This window comes from Sciurus vulgaris, assembly GCF_902686455.1.
Source record: "Sciurus vulgaris genome assembly, chromosome: 3".
NCBI lineage: Eukaryota > Metazoa > Chordata > Mammalia > Rodentia > Sciuridae > Sciurus > Sciurus vulgaris.
In genome coordinates this window covers 116,386,964-116,406,602 of record NC_136463.1, presented here as the reverse complement: position 1 = coordinate 116,406,602, position 19,639 = coordinate 116,386,964, and the positions used below count along the sequence as shown (strand labels likewise).

Here is a 19,639-nt window from a genome sequence, read left to right as displayed (position 1 = left end):
CACCATGATCAAGTGGGTTTCATCCAGGGATGCAAGGTTGGTTCAACATCAGGAAATCAATAAACGTAATTCACCATATTAATAGACTTAAAGTCAAGAATCACATGATTATTCCAATAGATGCAGAAAAAGCATTTGATAAAATACAGCACCCCTTCATGCTCAAAACACTAGAAAAAATAGGGATAGTGGGAACATTTCTTAACATTGTAAAGGCCATTTATGCTAAGCCCACGGCTAATATCATTCTAAATGGTGAAAAACTGAAAGCATTCCCCCTAAAAACTGGAACAAGGCAGGGATGCCCTCTTTCACCACTTCTATTCAACATTGTTCTTGAGACTCTAGCCAGAGAAATTAGACAAACCAAAGAAATTAAAGGGATACGAATTGGAAAAGAAGAACTCAAACTATCCCTGTTCGCTGATGACATGATTATATATTTAGAGGAACCTGGAAATTCCACCAGAAAACTCTTAGAACTCATAAGTGAATTCAGTAAAGTAGCAGGTTACAAGATCAATGCCCATAAATCCAACGCATTTTTATACATAAATGATGAATCTTCAGAAAGAGAAATTAGGAAAACTACCCCATTCACAATAGCCTCGAAAAAAATAAAATACTTGGGAATCAATCTCACAAAAGAGGTGAAAGACCTCTACAATGAGAACTATACAACACTAAAGAAAGAAATTAAAGAAAACCTTAGAAGATGGAAAGATCTTCCATGTTCTTGGATAGGAAGAATTAATATTGTCAAAATGGCCATACTACCTAAAGTGATATACAAATTCAATGCAATTCCAATTAAAATCCCAATGACATACCTTACAGAAATAGAGCAAGCAATTATGAAATTCATCTGGAAGAATAAGAAACCCAGAATAGCTAAAGCAATCCTTAGCAGGAAGAGTGAAACAGGGGGTATAGAAATACCAGATCTTCAACTCTACTACAAAGCAATAGTAACAAAAATGGCATGGTATTGGTACCAAAATAGGAAGGTAGATCAATGGTACAGAATAGAGGACACGGACACAAACCCAAATAAATACAATTTTCTCATACTAGACAAAGGGGCCAAAAATATGCAATGGAGAAAAGATAGCCTCTTCAACAAATGGTGCTGGGAGAATTGGAAATCCATATGCAACAGAATGAAACTAAACCCATATCTCTCATCATGCACGAAACTAAACTCAAAATGGATTAAGGACCTCGGAATCAGACCAGAGACCCTGCAGATTATAGAAGAAAAAGTAGGTCCAAATCTTCACCTTGTTGGTCTAGGATCAGACTTCCTTAATAGAACTACCATAGTGCAAGAAATAAAAGCTAGAATCAACCACTGGGATAGATTCAAACTAAAAAGCTTTCTCTCAGCAAAGGAAACTATCAGCAATGCGAAGAAAGAGCCTACAGAATGGGAGAATATCTTTGCCAATCGTACTTCAGATAGAGCACTAATCTCCAGAATCTATAAAGAACTCAAAAAACTTTACTCCAAGAATTCAAATAATCCAGTCGACAAATGGGCTAAGGAAATGAATAGACACTTCACAGAAGAAGATCTACAAGCAATCAACAAACATATGGAAAAATGTTCAACATCTCTAGTAATAAGAGAAATGCAAATCGAAACCACCCTAAGATTCCATCTCACCCCAATTAGAATGGCAATTATCAAGAATACGAGCAACAACAGGTGTTGGCGAGAATGTGGGGAGAAAGGTACACTCATACATTGCTGGTGGGGCTGCAAATTAGTGCAGCCACTCTGGAAAGCAGTGTGGAGATTCCTCAGAAAGCTTGGAATGGATTCACCATTTGACCCAGCTATCCCACTCCTTGGCCTATACCCAAAGGACTTAAAATCAGCATACTACAGAGATACAGCCACATCAATGTTCATAGCTGCTCAATTCACAATAGCCAGACTGTGGAACCAACCTAGATGCCCTTCAATTGATGAGTGGATAAAGAAACTGTGGTATATATATACAATGGAATATTACTCAGCCATAAAGAATGATAAAATTATGGCATTTGCAGGCAAATGGATGAAATTGGAGAATATCATGCTAAGTGAGATAAGCCAATCTCAAAAAGCCAAAGGACGAATGATAGGGCTAATAAGTGGAGGATGACACATAATGGGGGGGAGGGAAGGGTTAGTGTTAGGGTTAGAGTTAGGGTTAGGGAGGGGGGCATGTATGGAGGAAGGAAGTACTGTATAGAGGGTAAAGAGGGGTGGGAGGGGTGGGGGGAAGGGAAAAATAGAGTAATGTTGTTGAATCAAACAACATTACTCTATGTAAATTTATGATTACACAAATGGTATGCCTTTACGCCATGTACAAACAGAGAAACAACATGTATCCCATTTGTTTACAATAAAAAAATAAATAAAAAATAAAAAAAATAAAATGAAATAAAAAAAAAAAAAAGAACAGATTCTAGGAGCCCAGGGTGGAAACAAAGAGCCAACCAGTTAGGAGGCTACTTTGGTAATCCAGGAGAAAGATGATGGCAAGTTGAACCAGGGTGGTGGCAATGGTAATAGTGAGAAATGACATTATTACAGATAAATGTTGAAGGTTAAGGCAACAGAATTTTCTGACAGAATAGAAGTCAGGTATAAGAAAAAAAGAATAGATGATTTTAGCCTGATCAATGATAAGGATATAATTATCAGTTAACCAATTGGGGAGGTGTCAATGCAACATGTTTTGAGAAAAGATCAGTGGTTTTTATATACTTCAGGAAGTATTCTATGGTTTTTTACTGAAATCATAAAGATGCATGTGATATAAAAATGAGACAACAGACAAATCAGTTCAAACTTTCAACATGTTAACCTGTAGATATCTAAAAGACACTGAAGTGGAGACACATGATAAGTAGTTGGATAAATAACACTCAAGTGTAGGGTGGAAAATGAACTTCGGAAAAGTTTAAGCTCTAAGATTGGATTATATCATCAAGAGAATGAGTGTAGATGATCAAAGTCTGAGCCTTGGGTCATTTCAACATAAAGAAATTAGAAGAAGCACAGCAAAAGGGACTGAGAAGGAGTGACCAATGGGATAGTAGGAAGCAAAGAGAGTGTGATGTTTGGGAAGTAAGCAAATCTGTCAAGGAAAATCATCATCAACTCTGTCAAATCCCGCTAATTGATAGGTTACATAAAATGCAGACTGAGAGTTGACCATGGGATTTAGCATTGTGGAGACTGTTGGTGACCATCATGTAAGCATTTTAGTGAAGTGGGAGAGGCAAGAGTCTTATTGGAGTAGATGTGAAGAGATACTTGGAGAAGAATTGCAGGCAGGTGGTACAGAGAACTCTTCTGTGACATTCCGTTGCAAAGGGAAACAAGAAATGTCACTGGCAGAGGTAGTAGTATCAGTTAAGTTTTTTAAGATTGGCAAGTTAATAGTTTATTGTATGCTAATAAAATGATGTAATACCAACAAATAATGAATGATATAGAGGAGAAAGAGAATGGGTAATGTCCTTGAGTAGATGTGAAGAGATGGGACAAGTGCACAAGTGGAAGGCTGACTTCAAATAGTTCATCAGGAGTTACATACAGGAAGGCAGCACATGTGGGTGCAGGTACTGGCAGACAGGTTAAGTGTAATGGTGGAAGTCAATGGAAAATCCCTTCTTATTACCTTGAATTTCTTAGTAAAAAGCAAGTCATCATGTGAGAGTAAGGGTCAAGAAAATATGCTGAAGGTTTGAGGAGAGAAGAACAGGCATGAAATCATCATGTAAAGATACAGACTGAACCTGAGAAGACCAGTATAATAAAATTGCAACATTAAGAGTCCTCTTGAGGTTGTGGTCATGAAATAATGTGAGAACAGTCAATGTAGTTGTACATTTTCCTTCAGCTTCAACTATATTGTGCAGGTACAAAGTAAAGATTCTGGCAGGGTTTTGATTTTGACAAGCAAGTACATGGCATGAAAATATCCAAAAGTTGAGGGTACATACAAGGGAATCATTATAGTTACTGACATAAAGTTCTAATGAATATTTCAGTGTTATTCTTTGAGGTGGCAGGTTATTCTTCTTTTAAATGAAAGGAAGAAGTATTAAAATGCTGTGATTTGCCCATTTTGAAAGAATAAAATCTACCGAAATTATTCCATCAGGGAAAATATTATTTGAAGGAGTATGAAGTCAGGGTGCTTAATACATGTTAATCAATATTACTTCACCTACTAAAAGAAAACACAGATTCATATTATCAATTAAATAAACACAACATGCATTTTAAAATATTAACATTGTAATGAAGCATTCAGAGTATTTCTGATTCATCGTATTCTGCTGTCTAATGTTAGCCACTAACCACATGTCTATATGAATTTAAGTTAATTTAAATAACTTAAATTCTTCTTCAGTTCTTCAGTTGTAGCAACTACATTTTTAGTGCTCAATAGTGGCTTGGTAGCATTTAAAACATTTCCATCATTGCAGAAAGTTCTGTTGGGCAGTGCTTATACAGAACACCAGAAAATTAAGTAGTTCAAGGTCAGACAAATGCAAAATGACAGAATCCAGATGCCTGCATTCTTAATTCAATGTTCTTTGAACTATTGCCTCTCAATACTCAGAATTCACTAATTAATTTGTATTTTCTCATACAAATAATGGCTAGTACATATCTCCCATTCTTAACTTGCCTCAAACATACCATTCCTCAAGAACAGGGTTTTTAAAAAACACTTGAATTCAACTTTAATGTTTGAGGAACTAACTGGTGTTACAGTGACTTTTAAAGTCACATTTCCAATGCATTAATATTTGCACTGAATTTCTCCAAAAGACATCAATTAAAGAGTTTTTTCTTATTAATTCAGAGAGCATTATCTTGCCTTTTCCAAATCATTAGTATAAAGATATATACAACACAGAAAAAGCAAACCTTACAATTACTCCTTAAGAAACTGAAACTATGTAACAGCAGTTATAAAATCATAAAAATGGTAATTATAAAGTAAATAGTCTTTAATAAATATAGAATGACTTTAGAATAAAAAATATAGGCATAAAAAATAAAAAATATATAGGCATAAACTATTAATATCTTTTCTTTAAATTGACAGTGAAATCAATTTGACCTTTTTACATATTCATTGTTGAGTGATACACCTGCTTATTTGCCCAATTCTGACTGACCAAGGGCTGTGTCAGTCAGGACATCTGTCACTTCAACCAGAGCAGCAAGTCAGACCAGGCAGGACTACATAGACACACAAAAAAAGGCAAGGCAGAGTAAAAGGAAATGGTTGAGGACATTTGAAAGGCTTGTCCCCTAGGAAACAGAGGAGGCAATATGAGGAGGGTGACTTGCAAACATTTGGCTACCACTCTCAACAGTCATGCCTGCAAGAAGAAAGTGACCCAAACAATAACAGTATCTTTGTGGAATGTATGATGGGTAAAATACACATTCAACTTTCATAGGCAGAAATTTTACAATTTTTACACCATGAATCCACACAAAAGTAATAACAAACATTAAGAATTACAATAAAAAATTATTTCAAATTTTCACTGTGACTAGTAGTAATAAGAAGTTTTCTATATAAAACGATTAGGCCAGACCTTGGAATTTTCCTAATAATTGCCAAATTCAAAGTAATACATCCAGAACACCAAAGGATGCTAGTAGGCTTTTTCTGAGGCCATATTTTTTGTCATTAAACTTTATTGTCATTAAAGTTTTAATTTTCCTCCAGTGTACTATCCCTTTCCAGGAACATGAGACTGTTTGATTTAGTGGCCTGTCATCAAAGTGCCAAATTTCTCAGGGACATGCAAGATTGTATCAAGAAAGCCTTTGTAAATCCATGCTTCAGCTATCTTAGAGCTAATAATTTAAATCATTTGAGCCTTTCTGAAGGATTATACTATTTTAGGACATGTCTCTAAAAGAAAACAAAATAATGACATTTTTAAGTGTATTTTCAAATATACGTACCTGTGAAGGAACATTCTTGGGAGGCTCTATTCGAATGCTGGGGTCCCATTCTCCAGGAGGGAGAACAGTGACCTGATCCAGAAATTCATCGATCCCTGATACCAAGTCATTGCGATCTTTAGCTTTATAAGCAACATCATGAAATACCTGTAGATGGAAACACCATTTATACTTTAAAAGTTGTATAAAATATTAATGATTTCAGTGTTTTCATTTCTCAGGATCCCACATGTGATTCTAACCTTTTGAAGAAATGGGCAGCTCTCATCCTAATGTAAAATATTATACATTATTTTAGGAATCCACACAGATATCTATTTTTCTCTGGATGCCAGTATGAATGGTAAAATTTCTGGAGATGAGGCATAAGGGAAAGGAAAGGGAAGTTCATTGAACTGGAATTAATAATTTAAGCTAGATAAAGGTTACTTATATGTGGGTAAGTCAAACTTGGTAGAGGAAGTTCTTGCTTAAAAATAGAGAATAAAATTTGTAGAATGCATTAGAAATATTGTAATTATACCCTGATATACATAAACGAATTTAAAAGGTTAATTTTATTCAATTTTGAGAACAATAATGTTATAAATTAGTACTTCATGGATATATATTTTAAAAGTGCAGGAACTACTTCCATTCAAAGTATGAGTTATATTTTCAACCTACACACATATACACACATGTAGTCATTTCTGCTGTTTACAGATCTTCCAAGACTTCTTTGAGACACATGGTAGAATTAGACTTTTTTGCCTTCTTCGTCATTTGGTTTCAGGTGCACATATGTCACCTCTGACTAGTTTTACCCACCAGTGTGTGATATATCACATTATCTCTGTCTGGTTTAGCAACTGAAAAACACGGGTCCAGGTTGAGTTTCTGTGAGCCTGAGTGCCTGAGTGACTAATCAGCTGAGCCTCCCTGCCAGCCTGTGATGGCCCTTCAGCACCATGTGACATCTGCTGTTTTAAGTCACTGAGATTTTAGTCGGCTTTTCCTACAGCACAACTCAACTTCTCCTGACTGACATATACAGGAAAATACACTCAACACAAGTGAAGAAAGGAAAAATAAGGAGAAACTGGACAAATTCATTTACACTACACATAAAATAAACATTTCTGAGAATTTTTTTGCATTTTACACATGATAAAACAGAATGGACAAATATTTGATGCTAGGGATTCCTATATTGTTTTCTCTTGGCATGTATTAAACTGACCAAATATTCCCAAATTTACAGGAAAGTTCTGCTTTCAAATACTCTATTCTACTTTCAGAACACTTGTTTCAGTTTCTGGTTGGATACTCAATCTAAACTGCTGATGGATGATCATGATCACTTTTAAAGGCTGTTTCTTGACTGTCCATCTAAGAACATTTCATAGAACATTATGATATAGGGTCTCCCCTTATTGTAATAAGAAAACATCAAAGATATAAATGGCTTAGCTATATTTTGAGAAAGAGATTTTTTAAATATTAAAAACACAGATATCATTGACCCAAGCCACTGATTTTATGGCTCAGAATATCATTTCACTTCCCAATTCAAATACTACAAATACTCACATCTTTACCTGGTCCTGAGATCCAATCTGAACACTTATGAATTGCAAATGTCCATAATCTTTAATGAGAGTTTAGTTGCTCTTCTTTTCCTGCTACTATCAACTCTCTTGAGATCTTTCTTTTTTTTTTTTCTTTTTTTTTTTAAGTTGTAAGATGGTCATAACTTTATTTATTTATTTTTATGTGGTGCTGAGGATCAAACTCAGTGCCTTACATGTGCTAGGCAAGCGCTTCACCACTGAAACTCCAGCCCTTGAGATCTTTCTTGATGTGATCTCACTCAATTAAAAATTTGCTTCGAGGTCTCATGATCCTATTCCCTGCTTTAGACAGATCAATGTCCAAAGCAGCTGATTTCCTATTATTTAAAACTCCTCAAAGATATAGACAATACACTTTGGATTTTAAATTATAAACAGTATATGCTAATGTTTTCCTATCACCAATTTCCCAAGTAATTTAATTGCTTTGAATTGCTCTTCTCCCTTCTCTTACACACACACACACACACACACACAATCTGATTTCTCAGAGAAAACTTCCTTGATCCCCTCAGCCAAAATTAGACATTTTGTTAATACTCTCCTAATACCTCTTCCTTCTTAATAGCTTTCTCTGTAATTATAATGATATACTAGAATTCATTGTTAACTATGTATTTAGTAATTTAATATCTGTTTCTGCTTTTCAAACAAATTCTGAAAATTCAATCAATAAATATTTGTTTAAACTCTTTAGGTGCTGGGGGTATAGCAGTGAACAAACCAATAAAAACCATGCAGTATAGAGTTTAAATTCTAATGAGGTGAAGAAGGAAAATAAATAATATAAACAGATTTTTGGTGGATAATGGGAAGTTCTGTGGACAAAATGAAACAGGAAAGGGTAATAAGGGCATGACTAGGGAATGCCATAATTTTAAAAAGAGTGTTAACGAAGACTTCAGTCAGTAGCTATTTCAGCAAAGGGCCAAAAGGTGCAGACCATGTGGCTATAGGAGAAAGACTGTCTAGGCAGAGGGAACTGCCAGTGCAGACCACGCACATCAGGTTTAAGAAGCAGCAAAGACACCAATTCCTAGGACTGATATGAGCAAGAGGGAAGTAGTAGGACTGAAGAAAGGTGGAAGAGGCAAAGTCCTGCAAAACTAGCAGGGGCAGGGTGGCACATGCCTGTAATCCCAGCTAGATTGACACAGGAGGATCACAAGTTTGAGGCCAGTCTCAGCAACTAGGCAAGATCCTCTCTCAAAATAAAAAAATAAAATAAAAAGAACTGGAGGTATAGCTCAGTGGTAGAATGACCTGGTTCAGTTTCCAGTACAATAGTAGAAGTAGTAGTAGTAATAATAACAGTAATTTTTTTAAGTCCTGCAGGATTTTGTGGATCATCGTAAGAACTTTGACTCCGCGAGGCAGGGAACCACTCAAGGGTCTTGAGCAGAGGAGAGATTTCTCTAGTTATTGGGACGATAATATAATGAAGTGAAACAAGTGCAGAAAAAAGAGCAAGGAGGCGCTTTCAATAAAAGAATAATAACAGTGACATGAACCGAGTGATGATGAAACTAGACTATAACAGTGCAGAAAGTGGGAAGTAGTGGAATTCTGGACACACAGTGAAAGCACAGCCAGGAAGCTTTACTGACAGATTACATTCGGGAGAGTAAAGAAACGCAGGAGTTAAGGATGACGTCAAGGTTCAATGCTCTCCTCAAAATGCTCCATTAGCTTTTCTAACTCAGTGTCCTTGTGTGACCTACGAATGCCACACGGACTTTCTGGCTGCCCTCCTGCCCTCACTGCCTACCGCTCCTCACCTTTCCCGCTCCTGCCCAACTGGTCCTCCTTGATTTCACCTGGTATTTCAGACACACTCTTGCCTCAAAGCCTTTGCCCTTGTTTATTGTTTTCTTGAAACACTCTTCCTTTAGCTATCTGCACAAACTGCTCCCTTTCCTCCTTTGGGGTTCATGGCTGAAATGTCTCCTCAGTAAGTTCTTCTCTGACCACTTAACTTGCACCACTTCTCCTCCCACCTCTATCTCCCTTCTCTTCACAGCACTTACCTCCATTTGCCATATATTTTACTTCTATGTTAGTCTGTCTTTCCACTAGACTATTGGCTTAAAGAAAAGGCTTTTGTCCATTTTGTTCATTCCTAAATACCTACCATCTCTGTCAGTGTGCCTGATAAATATTTATCCAAATCATACTTATCAAAGGAGTTAATGAGAAACACAGCGAGAGAGGGACTGATTTTACTAGAGCTCAAAACTCTTTATAAGGTTATTATATTCAAGATAGGGTGATGTTAGCTAGAGGTAGATTATTTTTTTGAAAGACAGGCATTATAAAAAAATTAATTAATGGTACTGAGCCAATTCCTCATCTATTTAAAATGGAATTGTATTTCTACCTACATATCACACATAAAGCAATCCAAGATATGCTGAGAAACATACAAAAACTCATTGAACACAATGTAAAAAGAAAATTGATAACCTCAGGGTAAACAGTAACATTTCAGAGATTTAGTATCAAAACAGAGCACACACAATAAATGTTAACTCTTCTTCATGGGGGAAATATAAAACAAGAAAAAGTGGTATTCAGTAATATCAGTTTGAACATTCAATAGTATATTTGTAAGTGATCTGACTGGGAACAGTTTTAGTAGAGTGTTAGTGGCAAATATCAGACTGCAAAATGTTAAGAGTTAAAACTAAAATAGTCATGATCAAGTACAGACTGCTCCTTCAAAACTCTTGAGTCAGATTTAGCCAACATTTCTTCAATGGTAGAAACTATTAAGCAGTAAGGCATTTACTTTTAGGATGGGGGGAGACCTGGATATTCATTTCCTACATATATTTTAAGTAGCTATCATGTGTTGAGCATGTTTGCTGACTGAACAGAGCCAGTGTTGACTTAAGATCTAAGAAAGAGAGAAAACTGTTAGCTTGAAAATCCAGATCAAAAAAGGTAAAACTGGTTTTGGTTTTGCTTTGGTTTTCATAAAACTGTGTTATTTATGTTAATATATAATGGCTTTACTATTATTTTAAATTTAAAAGGATATATTTTTAAAATTTATCAGTTTTAAGTTCTATTATGGTAAATATCAATGTATCTATATACATAAAAGCTCTTCAGATACTTAATATTTTCAAATGTTAAGGGCTGAATACATGGGCAGCAGTGCTGATAAGCACAATCATTTGATGTCCTCTAGTAAAGCTCAATAGCAACAAAGAAAGTGGATTATTATTGATTCAATATATTGGCAGGATGATTTGCACATTCAGCATTAATTCACTTTTTATCTATTTTTTATTTGTTCTTTTTATTTTTTAACAAATGTTTAATTAGGGATTTGATTTTCATAAACATTTTATTGAAAATAGTATCAAAATATTTTCTAAGCCCCCAAACCCCCCAAAACAAAGGTGGAATGTTTTCTCTGATATGCAGATGCTAATTCACCATAGCAGGGGTAGCTAGGGAAGAATAGAGTTACTTTATATTAGGTAGAGGGGAGTGAAGGGAGGGGAAAGTATATAGGGGTAGGAAGGATAGTAAAGTGAAGCACACGTTATTACCTCATGTACATATATGACTGCATGACTGATGTGATCCTACAACATGTACAATCAGAAAAATGAGAAATTACACTCCATTAATGTATATGATCTATCAAAATGTTTAAATGCATTCTACTGTCATGTACAACTAATCAGAACAAATGAAAAATTAATAAAAAATATATTTTTTTAGATATATATGATAACAGAGACACAAAAGAAAATAATTCATTTCCTAAAAAGTTATTGATCCCTGACAGAGGGTTCTATGCTGAGTCTGAAAATATGAAAAGATTTGAAAATACAAAAGGTAGGTTCTAGCTACAGGACCCTCCCAATACAGACAAAGGAAAAAAAAAAAAAGGATAGAGTTCATTTCAACAAATCTTTATTTGAGCCCTGTCAAAATCAGCAGTTACTGCTTTCATAGAACTTAGTTTTATAAAATAATACAATTAACCATTTTCTTAGCAAGTTAACTCAATAAATCAACATATCAGTTTCATTCTGAATGATCAAAATTATTCAACAGGCTTCAAAGCAATTAGATAAGCACCTGGACTTTGAACAATAACCAACTGTTTTTCCTTTTAAAAGTATTTTAAACATATTAGGGGAATATAGCTCAGTGGTGAAAATGCTTGCCTCATATGTGCCAGACCTTGGATTTGGTTCCCAGCACTAATATAAATGAAGAAATAATTGAATAAATAAATAAATAAATTCGAACCATTTTTTATAGCCCATCGATATTCTATTACAACTAACATGTCCCATTATAGTTAATAGTTTTTATCATTATGAGTAACTTTCTGTTTTGCATTCTGCTTCTGTATGCCAGTGCACACAAAGAATTGCAAATTTTTCTAAAGCTAAATTCAAAACTTTCAAGTCTAAAGGATTCATTCCCAGTCTTCATTAGATGCCTGATACTTGTTCTCTAGTTAGGTAGTCTCATTAATCAAAGAAACTGAAGGAAGCTGCTTCTCTGCTCTCATTCTAAATCTAAAATTTATTAAGCATGAATGTTTCCCTGTTGTTCTATATCCATTTGATTGGAAAAATAAAAAAAACTTCAGAACCAACATTTTCTTCTTGAGATAATTTTGATTCACACTTGGGGAAAAGGAGGACAAGAACTAAAGAGACTACACATGTGCTTTTTGTGATATAATACACTCCTCTCGCATTATAGTACGTGATATATCTCACAGATATCTTACGTAGTGATCTAATGTCTTAGATGGAGAGAAATGCTGTCCAAAACATAATAAAACATGAAATAAATATACATAAAAGTGATAATACTTAACTCACAAACTACAGTATCGTTTATTTTGCAATACTGTAAAAAATGTAAAACATTAATTTGGAAACACTGAAAGTAGATACTATGAGAGTCTTCTCAGAGAGTTCTACCAATAGAAATAAGAATCGCTGAAGACAGAATAAAGGTAAGGATCTTAAGATGAAATCATCCTGGACCTAGGTGGGCCCTAAATCCAATATCAGATGTCATTGTAACAGAAAATGGGAAGACACAGAGACATGGGGGAAAGGCCCATGAATGTGGAGGCAGAGATGGAAGTTCTGCCATAAGCGGGGAACACCAGAAGTCAGCAGAAATGAAAGAGATAAAGAAGTACCCTCCCCTAGGGTACTTCTAAGGGGGTGTGGCTCTGCTGACACCTGGACTTCAGACTTCTGGCCTCTAAAACACATGAGAAAACAAACTACTTGTTTTAAGCCATCCAGTTCATGGTAATTTTTTACAGTAGCCATAAGCAACTAACACATTAAATTATCTCTTTTAGAAAATTGATTTTTAAAAAGGTTTTTGCTAAGCTTTTAGTTTCCAATGTATAAATATCCATAGTTAATTCATATAAAACTTAATTTGAACAGATAGAAAAGTTTATAATGTCAAACCCCAAACACAAGTTCAATTTTTCCAACTTCATAAACCTAAGAAAAGTAATATACAATACTAATTGGCTCCTTTTACAGAATTTTCAAGTATTTGCAGCCATGCATTCCAATAAACACATTATTATATTATTTAGATGATTTTCTAGATAATGTATAATCCCATTTGTTCAGTTACTACTGAATTAATGCCCCTTCTGTGATCTTTTGCATCTGCTCTTTCCTTTAACAATAAGAACAAATTTCCATAATGTGTTTGGGAGTCAGAGAAAAGTTATGGCAAACTACTTTTTATGTTCTTATTTTTAAGATCTTACTTTTTGAGACATTTTATCTCTTTGAGAAGTTAATGAAATCTTTTTCTAGTCTAAAAAAAAATCTACATACATTTCTTTTTTCATACAGAAAAAAATCCGTGTGCTCTACCACAGAGATAGGTCCCTTAAAAATCCATCTATAGGGCCTCTAATAGTCAAAAGAGTCTCAGGGTTTAGAACATCTTCATATACATTTGGTAACTGCAGAAAGATGTCAGACGTTGCACGTTTTTTTGATGTCACGAATACTATTCAAATAACCCCCACTGCTTTTCATTTAGACCTTAAAATTATTTTGCCCAAAACAAGATTTGCAATGATAAACAGTGGTGCTTACATTCACAGCACATATACTATAAAGCAGATACTACTAAATATATTTTAATTGTCACTAACTCTCTTCAGAATATGGAATTTTAAAATATTATATTCTTGAGTATTAATTTACAATCCCCTTTGAGCAATTTTTTTCCTCAAGGAAATTTGATACAGAAACATGAGAGAATGAAAGTCAATACAGTGAAATCTGAATCACAGCAAACTGTCATAAAAACAGGAACTTCAAACATTAGGTGTACCTAGTAAGGGAAAAATTTCCCAAGGAACTTGAATAAATACCTCATCTGTCATGAGTGTTGCAATTGATCTGCCAATCTCATGGTACTGTTGACCCTTTCCCAGGGGTCCCAGAAGAATGAACAAAAATCTGTAATTAAGAGGAAAAAAAAAAAGAGAGAAATGTTTCAGGGTAGAAATATAAAAATACTTTTAGAGGGACAGAACCACACCTCTCAATGGAATTAGTGAAATGAGAATACCATTGTAAAATATTTCCATAATCTTTCACAGTTCATTATTATTTTGAAACAATTTACAGTGATTGACTCTTTTGCCTAAGATCCTCAAGCAAGGAGACTACAAGATCATTTTTATCCCAGTATTTCTCCATTGAATTATCTGTTCAGCCTGCACAGTCATTGCTAGGAATTTTAAGGATTCTATAATCCTTAGAGGACAAAGATGGAAAAAGTAAAATTGATTAAACCTTTCCAAATTAGAAGGAAGAAAATTTGCTTGTATACCAAATGGAGAACAGTTTCAAAGGGGTTAGAAAATAATACAATGGTATAAATAAAGACAGAACATAATATCAAAACCCTGCAGATAGATGTAGATCTTACATAAAATATAAAAATATTGTTAGGAATCAAAGATCAGTTAGGTAGAAGAAAACAGAGTTAATATTTTATTAATTCCAATGCTAGAGGAATAAAAATAACAGCTGCACTATAATACTCCATCTAAACTAGGTTGAAGGGCTGGCAGATTCATCAACACAACCAGTGCTTTTAAAAAGAAATCAATACGTGCTCTAACTTTGGAGGACTGGTAATTGCCCAGTCTATGAGAAGGAAATTGTGAAAATTAAAGAATGCCCTATATTTTGCAGTACAATCCTATGGTGTTCATTTGTTAAATGGTTTATTCCACAAAGAATGAAGACCAATGGTTTTGTAAGATATACTGAAATAGTCACTGTAATTCTGTCCTTCATTCAGTTGCAGACTTTAGAGATTGTACATGTTTTTACATAAAACATATATTGGGGCTGGGCATATAGCTCAGTTGGTAGAGTGCTTGCCTCGCAAGCACAAGGCCCTGGGTTCAATCCCCAGTACCCCCCAAAAAACAACAACAACAAAAATATACTATACAACCTTACAGAATCCAACTTATAAAATGTAACTGAATCCAAGTCAATTTCTACTGTATAGAAAGGTCCACTATACATTTAAAACAGGAGTATTGGAATATGGTGGTAGATGCTTTATCAACCATAATATTTTTGAGAAATGTCCTAAACTATGTGCATCTTGCTACTTTTCAGGTTTCCATGGGCTATTTATAAAGTCCTAAAAGAGATATTTTTTTTACATTTTCTACTATGTGTTGCTGTTCCATTCATATGGTGTGCCCTCTTGTCCTCCTAAAAAAGGAAAATGAGGACCCCTGAATGGCTTTCTTTATTCTATTTGTCTAACTAATCTTCTTCCATTTTTCACTTTTCCTAACTAGTCTAGTCTTTTGAATCTCTCCTTCCAGGGTGGCTCCACAGTGCTCCTAATTTTTTTTCCCATTGTTCACCACACATATTTTGCTGTGTCAGTATGAAATGAGGTCACCGAAACCTGACAGTTTTCAAAGTGAGGGTATATAACCTCATTATTGCTTTTTTCTACTCCTAGGAATTTTTCTTTTCTTTGAAATGCAGGAATTATCATTATCATAACAGCAACCATTTTACTCATAGCTCACCAGACAGCTTCCTAAATGGTGGAAACTGCTGGGACAACTGAAAAGAAAATCTAAACTGCCAGAATAATATCTTGACAGTCAGTAAGTTTGATTCTTCAAATCTGTGCCCCAGAAACTCTGAATCTATTATAGGTGTTGCACAGAAAATTACAGCCTTGATCATCCAATTAGATGCCACTTTAATATGGTGAGTTCACCCTTCCCCATTTGTTTTTGTTTGTTTGTTTGTAAGTACTAGAGATTGAACTCAGAGCTTCATGCATGCAAGGCAAGCACTCTAGCACTGAGCTACACTCCCAGCCCAACCTTTCCCCTTTTTAATAAAAGTTGGTATGTATCAGAAATATCAGTAAGTCATCAACCAGGATAAACAGAAAATTTTTCTATAACTTGAATGGTAACTAGGTGTTATAGTTTAGATATTTAGTGTTCCCAAAAAGTTCATGTGCTGAAGGCTGAGTCCCCAAATGCAGCAGTGTTCAGAGGTGGAGTCCATGGGAAGTGATTGGATCACGAAGCCTCTGACTTCATTGGTGGGTTAATTTATTAAGGAATTTATACTTTAAATGGACTATTGGGAAGTAATGGAAAGTACAGAAGGTGGGTCCTAGTAAAAAGGAGTGTGACTTTGGGGTTTGCCCTTGGGAACTATATCTTGTCCTGGGCATGTCTCTCTCTTCTCTCTCTTCTCTCTCTCCTTGTCTACTGCACAAGCTGAGCAGCTTTCCTCTGTCATGCCCTCCTGCCATGATGTTTCTGCCTTGGAGCCAACTGACCATGGACTGAAACTATGTACAAAACTAAAGTCTTTCCCCTTTTAAGTTATGTTATTAAGTCTGTCATCATGATGGAAAGCTAACAAAAAGAGTAGCTTTCTCCCTCAAACCACAGAGTGAGACACAGGAACTCCAACATTAAATCCCATTCCAGTCAACTGAGCCCTCATAAAATGAGACCTCTCCTAACTGCACTATTCCATATTTCTGGATATCTTATCTGTACTCAAAGTATGGAGAGATATAATTGGCTATGTTTTCAGTTAAGATCAGAGGTCTGTAGAGGAAGCATATTTTCCAAACCCCTTGCCTCAGCACTTCGACTTTTCATCATTTCAACCTGACTAAGGCATTCCATGTTTGCCAGAGGAGGAATATTTATAGCATGGAGGAGCCATAGCATCAAACAAAAGCAGCATGGAAAATGGGGCTTAGATATCATGTTTTACAGAATAAAACCAGAGTCAAAGACAATCTATACATAGGAATCACATTTGATGTTACAAGCAGGGAAGAAAACAAGGTCCCTGGATAATTGTACTAGGAACCAAGCATGTTAAAGTCAGTGTTTTATTATATTTTTGTATTTTTTTTTAACAATTTTGTCCAGGGACAGTTTTATATCTATAAAATAAGGATAAATGAAAACACAATTTAGTTTGAATTATCACTAAGCTATTTATATATACTCAGATGAGAAACAAATTCAGGAAATCAAATTGAACTTGTACTTTTGATTCAGTCAACCATACTTTCACTGTGCTGCTTCCAGTGATTCTTCAGGCCCCATGGATGAGAGCACACTGTGCCTAGCACTGAAATGTACAGTACCTTTGATATGGCAGAAGCTCTCCTAATTATGGCACTTATATTAATTTTTAGGGCCTACTCAAATACGAGCCAAATCTTGAAAATTTTAATCTTTCTGAGTTTGACTACACTCCTGTACAGGATCCTCTCTATCTTGAGCACACAGTTTAAACACTGAGAAAAGTCTAACACTTAGTCACTTTTTTGTTAACCAAAAAAATGTAAAGTAGGTTTGTTTTATTATATAGGGTACCCAGGGATAAGAAGCAAGTGTAAAATGAAACATAGAAGTTTGAAAAGGAGGAGGAAATGATAGAATAATTTTTAAAGCACTTTTCCCTCTCTCTTACAAACAGGAATCAGTAGTTTTGCCGATGACATGTTGGTTTCTTATCAAAACTCTACCAGGAAATTATATTTAATCCTCATTTTCTCCCCCGACCCTGCCACGCACACAAAATGCTTCAAAAAAAATGTAAAAGATGTTCTGATACTTTATACCTGGTTGGAATTGGGACTTCGGCCAGTCCTTGAAGCAAGACAGCTGGAGACAACCTGACAAATGCAACCACAGTTCTGTCTAAGAACTCCAGTTCTCCAACTAAGATGTTTGAAGCTTCAGCACCTGGAGGAATCTTTTTCATAAAATGCAGATCAACCTGTGATTATCACAAAGTAAAATAGGCAAATCAAAATTGGAACAAAGTGGTAAAAAATTAGCACATTGCTTTATATATATAATCCATCAATAAATACAGTTTAAATAATACAGCTAAATATCTCATTTGCCCTTTTTGTATAATAATTTCTTTCTTTTTTTGTTTCCTCTTTTTTTTTTTTTTTTTTTTTTTCAGTACCTGGGATTGCTCTGCCACTGACCTACCTCCTCAGCCCTTTTTATTTTATTTTGAGACAGGATCTCACTATGTTGCTGAGGCTGGGCTCAAACTTGCTATCCTCCTTCGTTGGTCTCCCAAGTATCTAAATTACAGGTGTGCACCAAACACACCCACATGACTCTTTTCTTTACTTGTAGATGCCTTTAATTTGTCATCAATAAGATGAATATTCAGTTTTTCTATTCACTACTTTTAAAAGAAGCTTTTTTAAAATCAGCAATCTTGAAATTTGGTGGGGAGAGTAGTACACATAAATAAATATACTGTAACCATATATTAATTAGCATTTATAAACAAATTTAATATTTTTGTGCCAGATTGTCTTAATTTTACATAATACATTTTTAAGTTAATAATCAACATGGTTATTTCAAAAGAAATAATCATGTTTCTTCTTACAGTATAAATTATAACTTTAGTCTTCATCTTTATTCTAATTGTTCTACATTATTCATGTTTTATACTTGGCATGCTACTTCTTCAATTGTAGTTTCTTATTAGAGAATTTCAGTAACACAATGGAGAAAACAAGAAAAAAGTTTCAATATTAGGCATTGCTAAACATCCACAGAATTTCTAACATGAAATGTCTATGACTGAATGAATGAACATAAAACAAAAGTGATCATTAACAGGAAGAAATGCTAAATGTAAAGAGTTGTGTCTGAAAAACGAATGTAAAAATATTTAAGAATAAATATCAATTTTTATACATAGGACTTTAGTGAAAACCAAGCAATGACTTTATAGTAAAATTATAAGGCCCATTTCTTATTTCTGATTTACTTGAGTTGCTTTTCATGGAACTATGTTTTTAGGAGAATAGTTCATCTTCTCTAGTAAGTTTTTTTATACTCTCCTGTTAATGAAATGGGGGCCAAAGATCAAAGTGAGAATAGCCAAGAGAGAGAGGAAAAAGCTCCTGCAAACAGGGGTGAGGCCAAAAAGATGTTTTTAGGCTGGTTTAATAAGTTGAAGACATTTTTTTTTGTCCAAGAGTTGAAGGTAAAAATATTTAAAACCTCTAGGAGTACCTTATAAAATTCACAGCCACCTATAGTGACCTTATTAAATCTGTTGTATTTTGAAATTGAGACTTCAATAAGCTCTTTGGAATGTTTATAATGAATTATCTTTCTGCAGGACAAGGATATCAAAAACATAATATTCAGTTTGTGAAGTATTAATTTCATTACAAGGATTAAATGTAAAGGTAATCTATACTAGTTTATTAAAAATGTCAAATACAACCAATATCTTTTTTAAGAAAAAGGAAAGTGATTTAACAAAGTAAAACTGCCTATAAAAGAAATAATTGATAAATATTATAAATTCCAAAGTTTTTACCCTACAAATATACTTCCAAATATAAATTTATAAATTTATTTATACAAATTTTTCATAAATAATATAGAATATTGTGTGATAAATGTTTCTTT

The 19,639-nt window shown here is 34.5% G+C and overlaps 1 protein-coding gene across 1 annotated transcript in view; it reads right to left on the bottom strand.

Annotated features, from left to right (window-relative positions):
* The window catches only part of SLC4A10 (solute carrier family 4 member 10), a 307,725-nt gene that overhangs the window by 65,913 nt on the left and 222,173 nt on the right, over positions 1 to 19,639 (bottom strand). Inside the window, 3 exon segments of the mRNA XM_079131852.1 lie at positions 6,002 to 6,148; positions 14,018 to 14,105; positions 17,803 to 17,960. Coding sequence (XP_078987978.1) covers positions 6,002 to 6,148; positions 14,018 to 14,105; positions 17,803 to 17,960 — 393 coding nt within the window.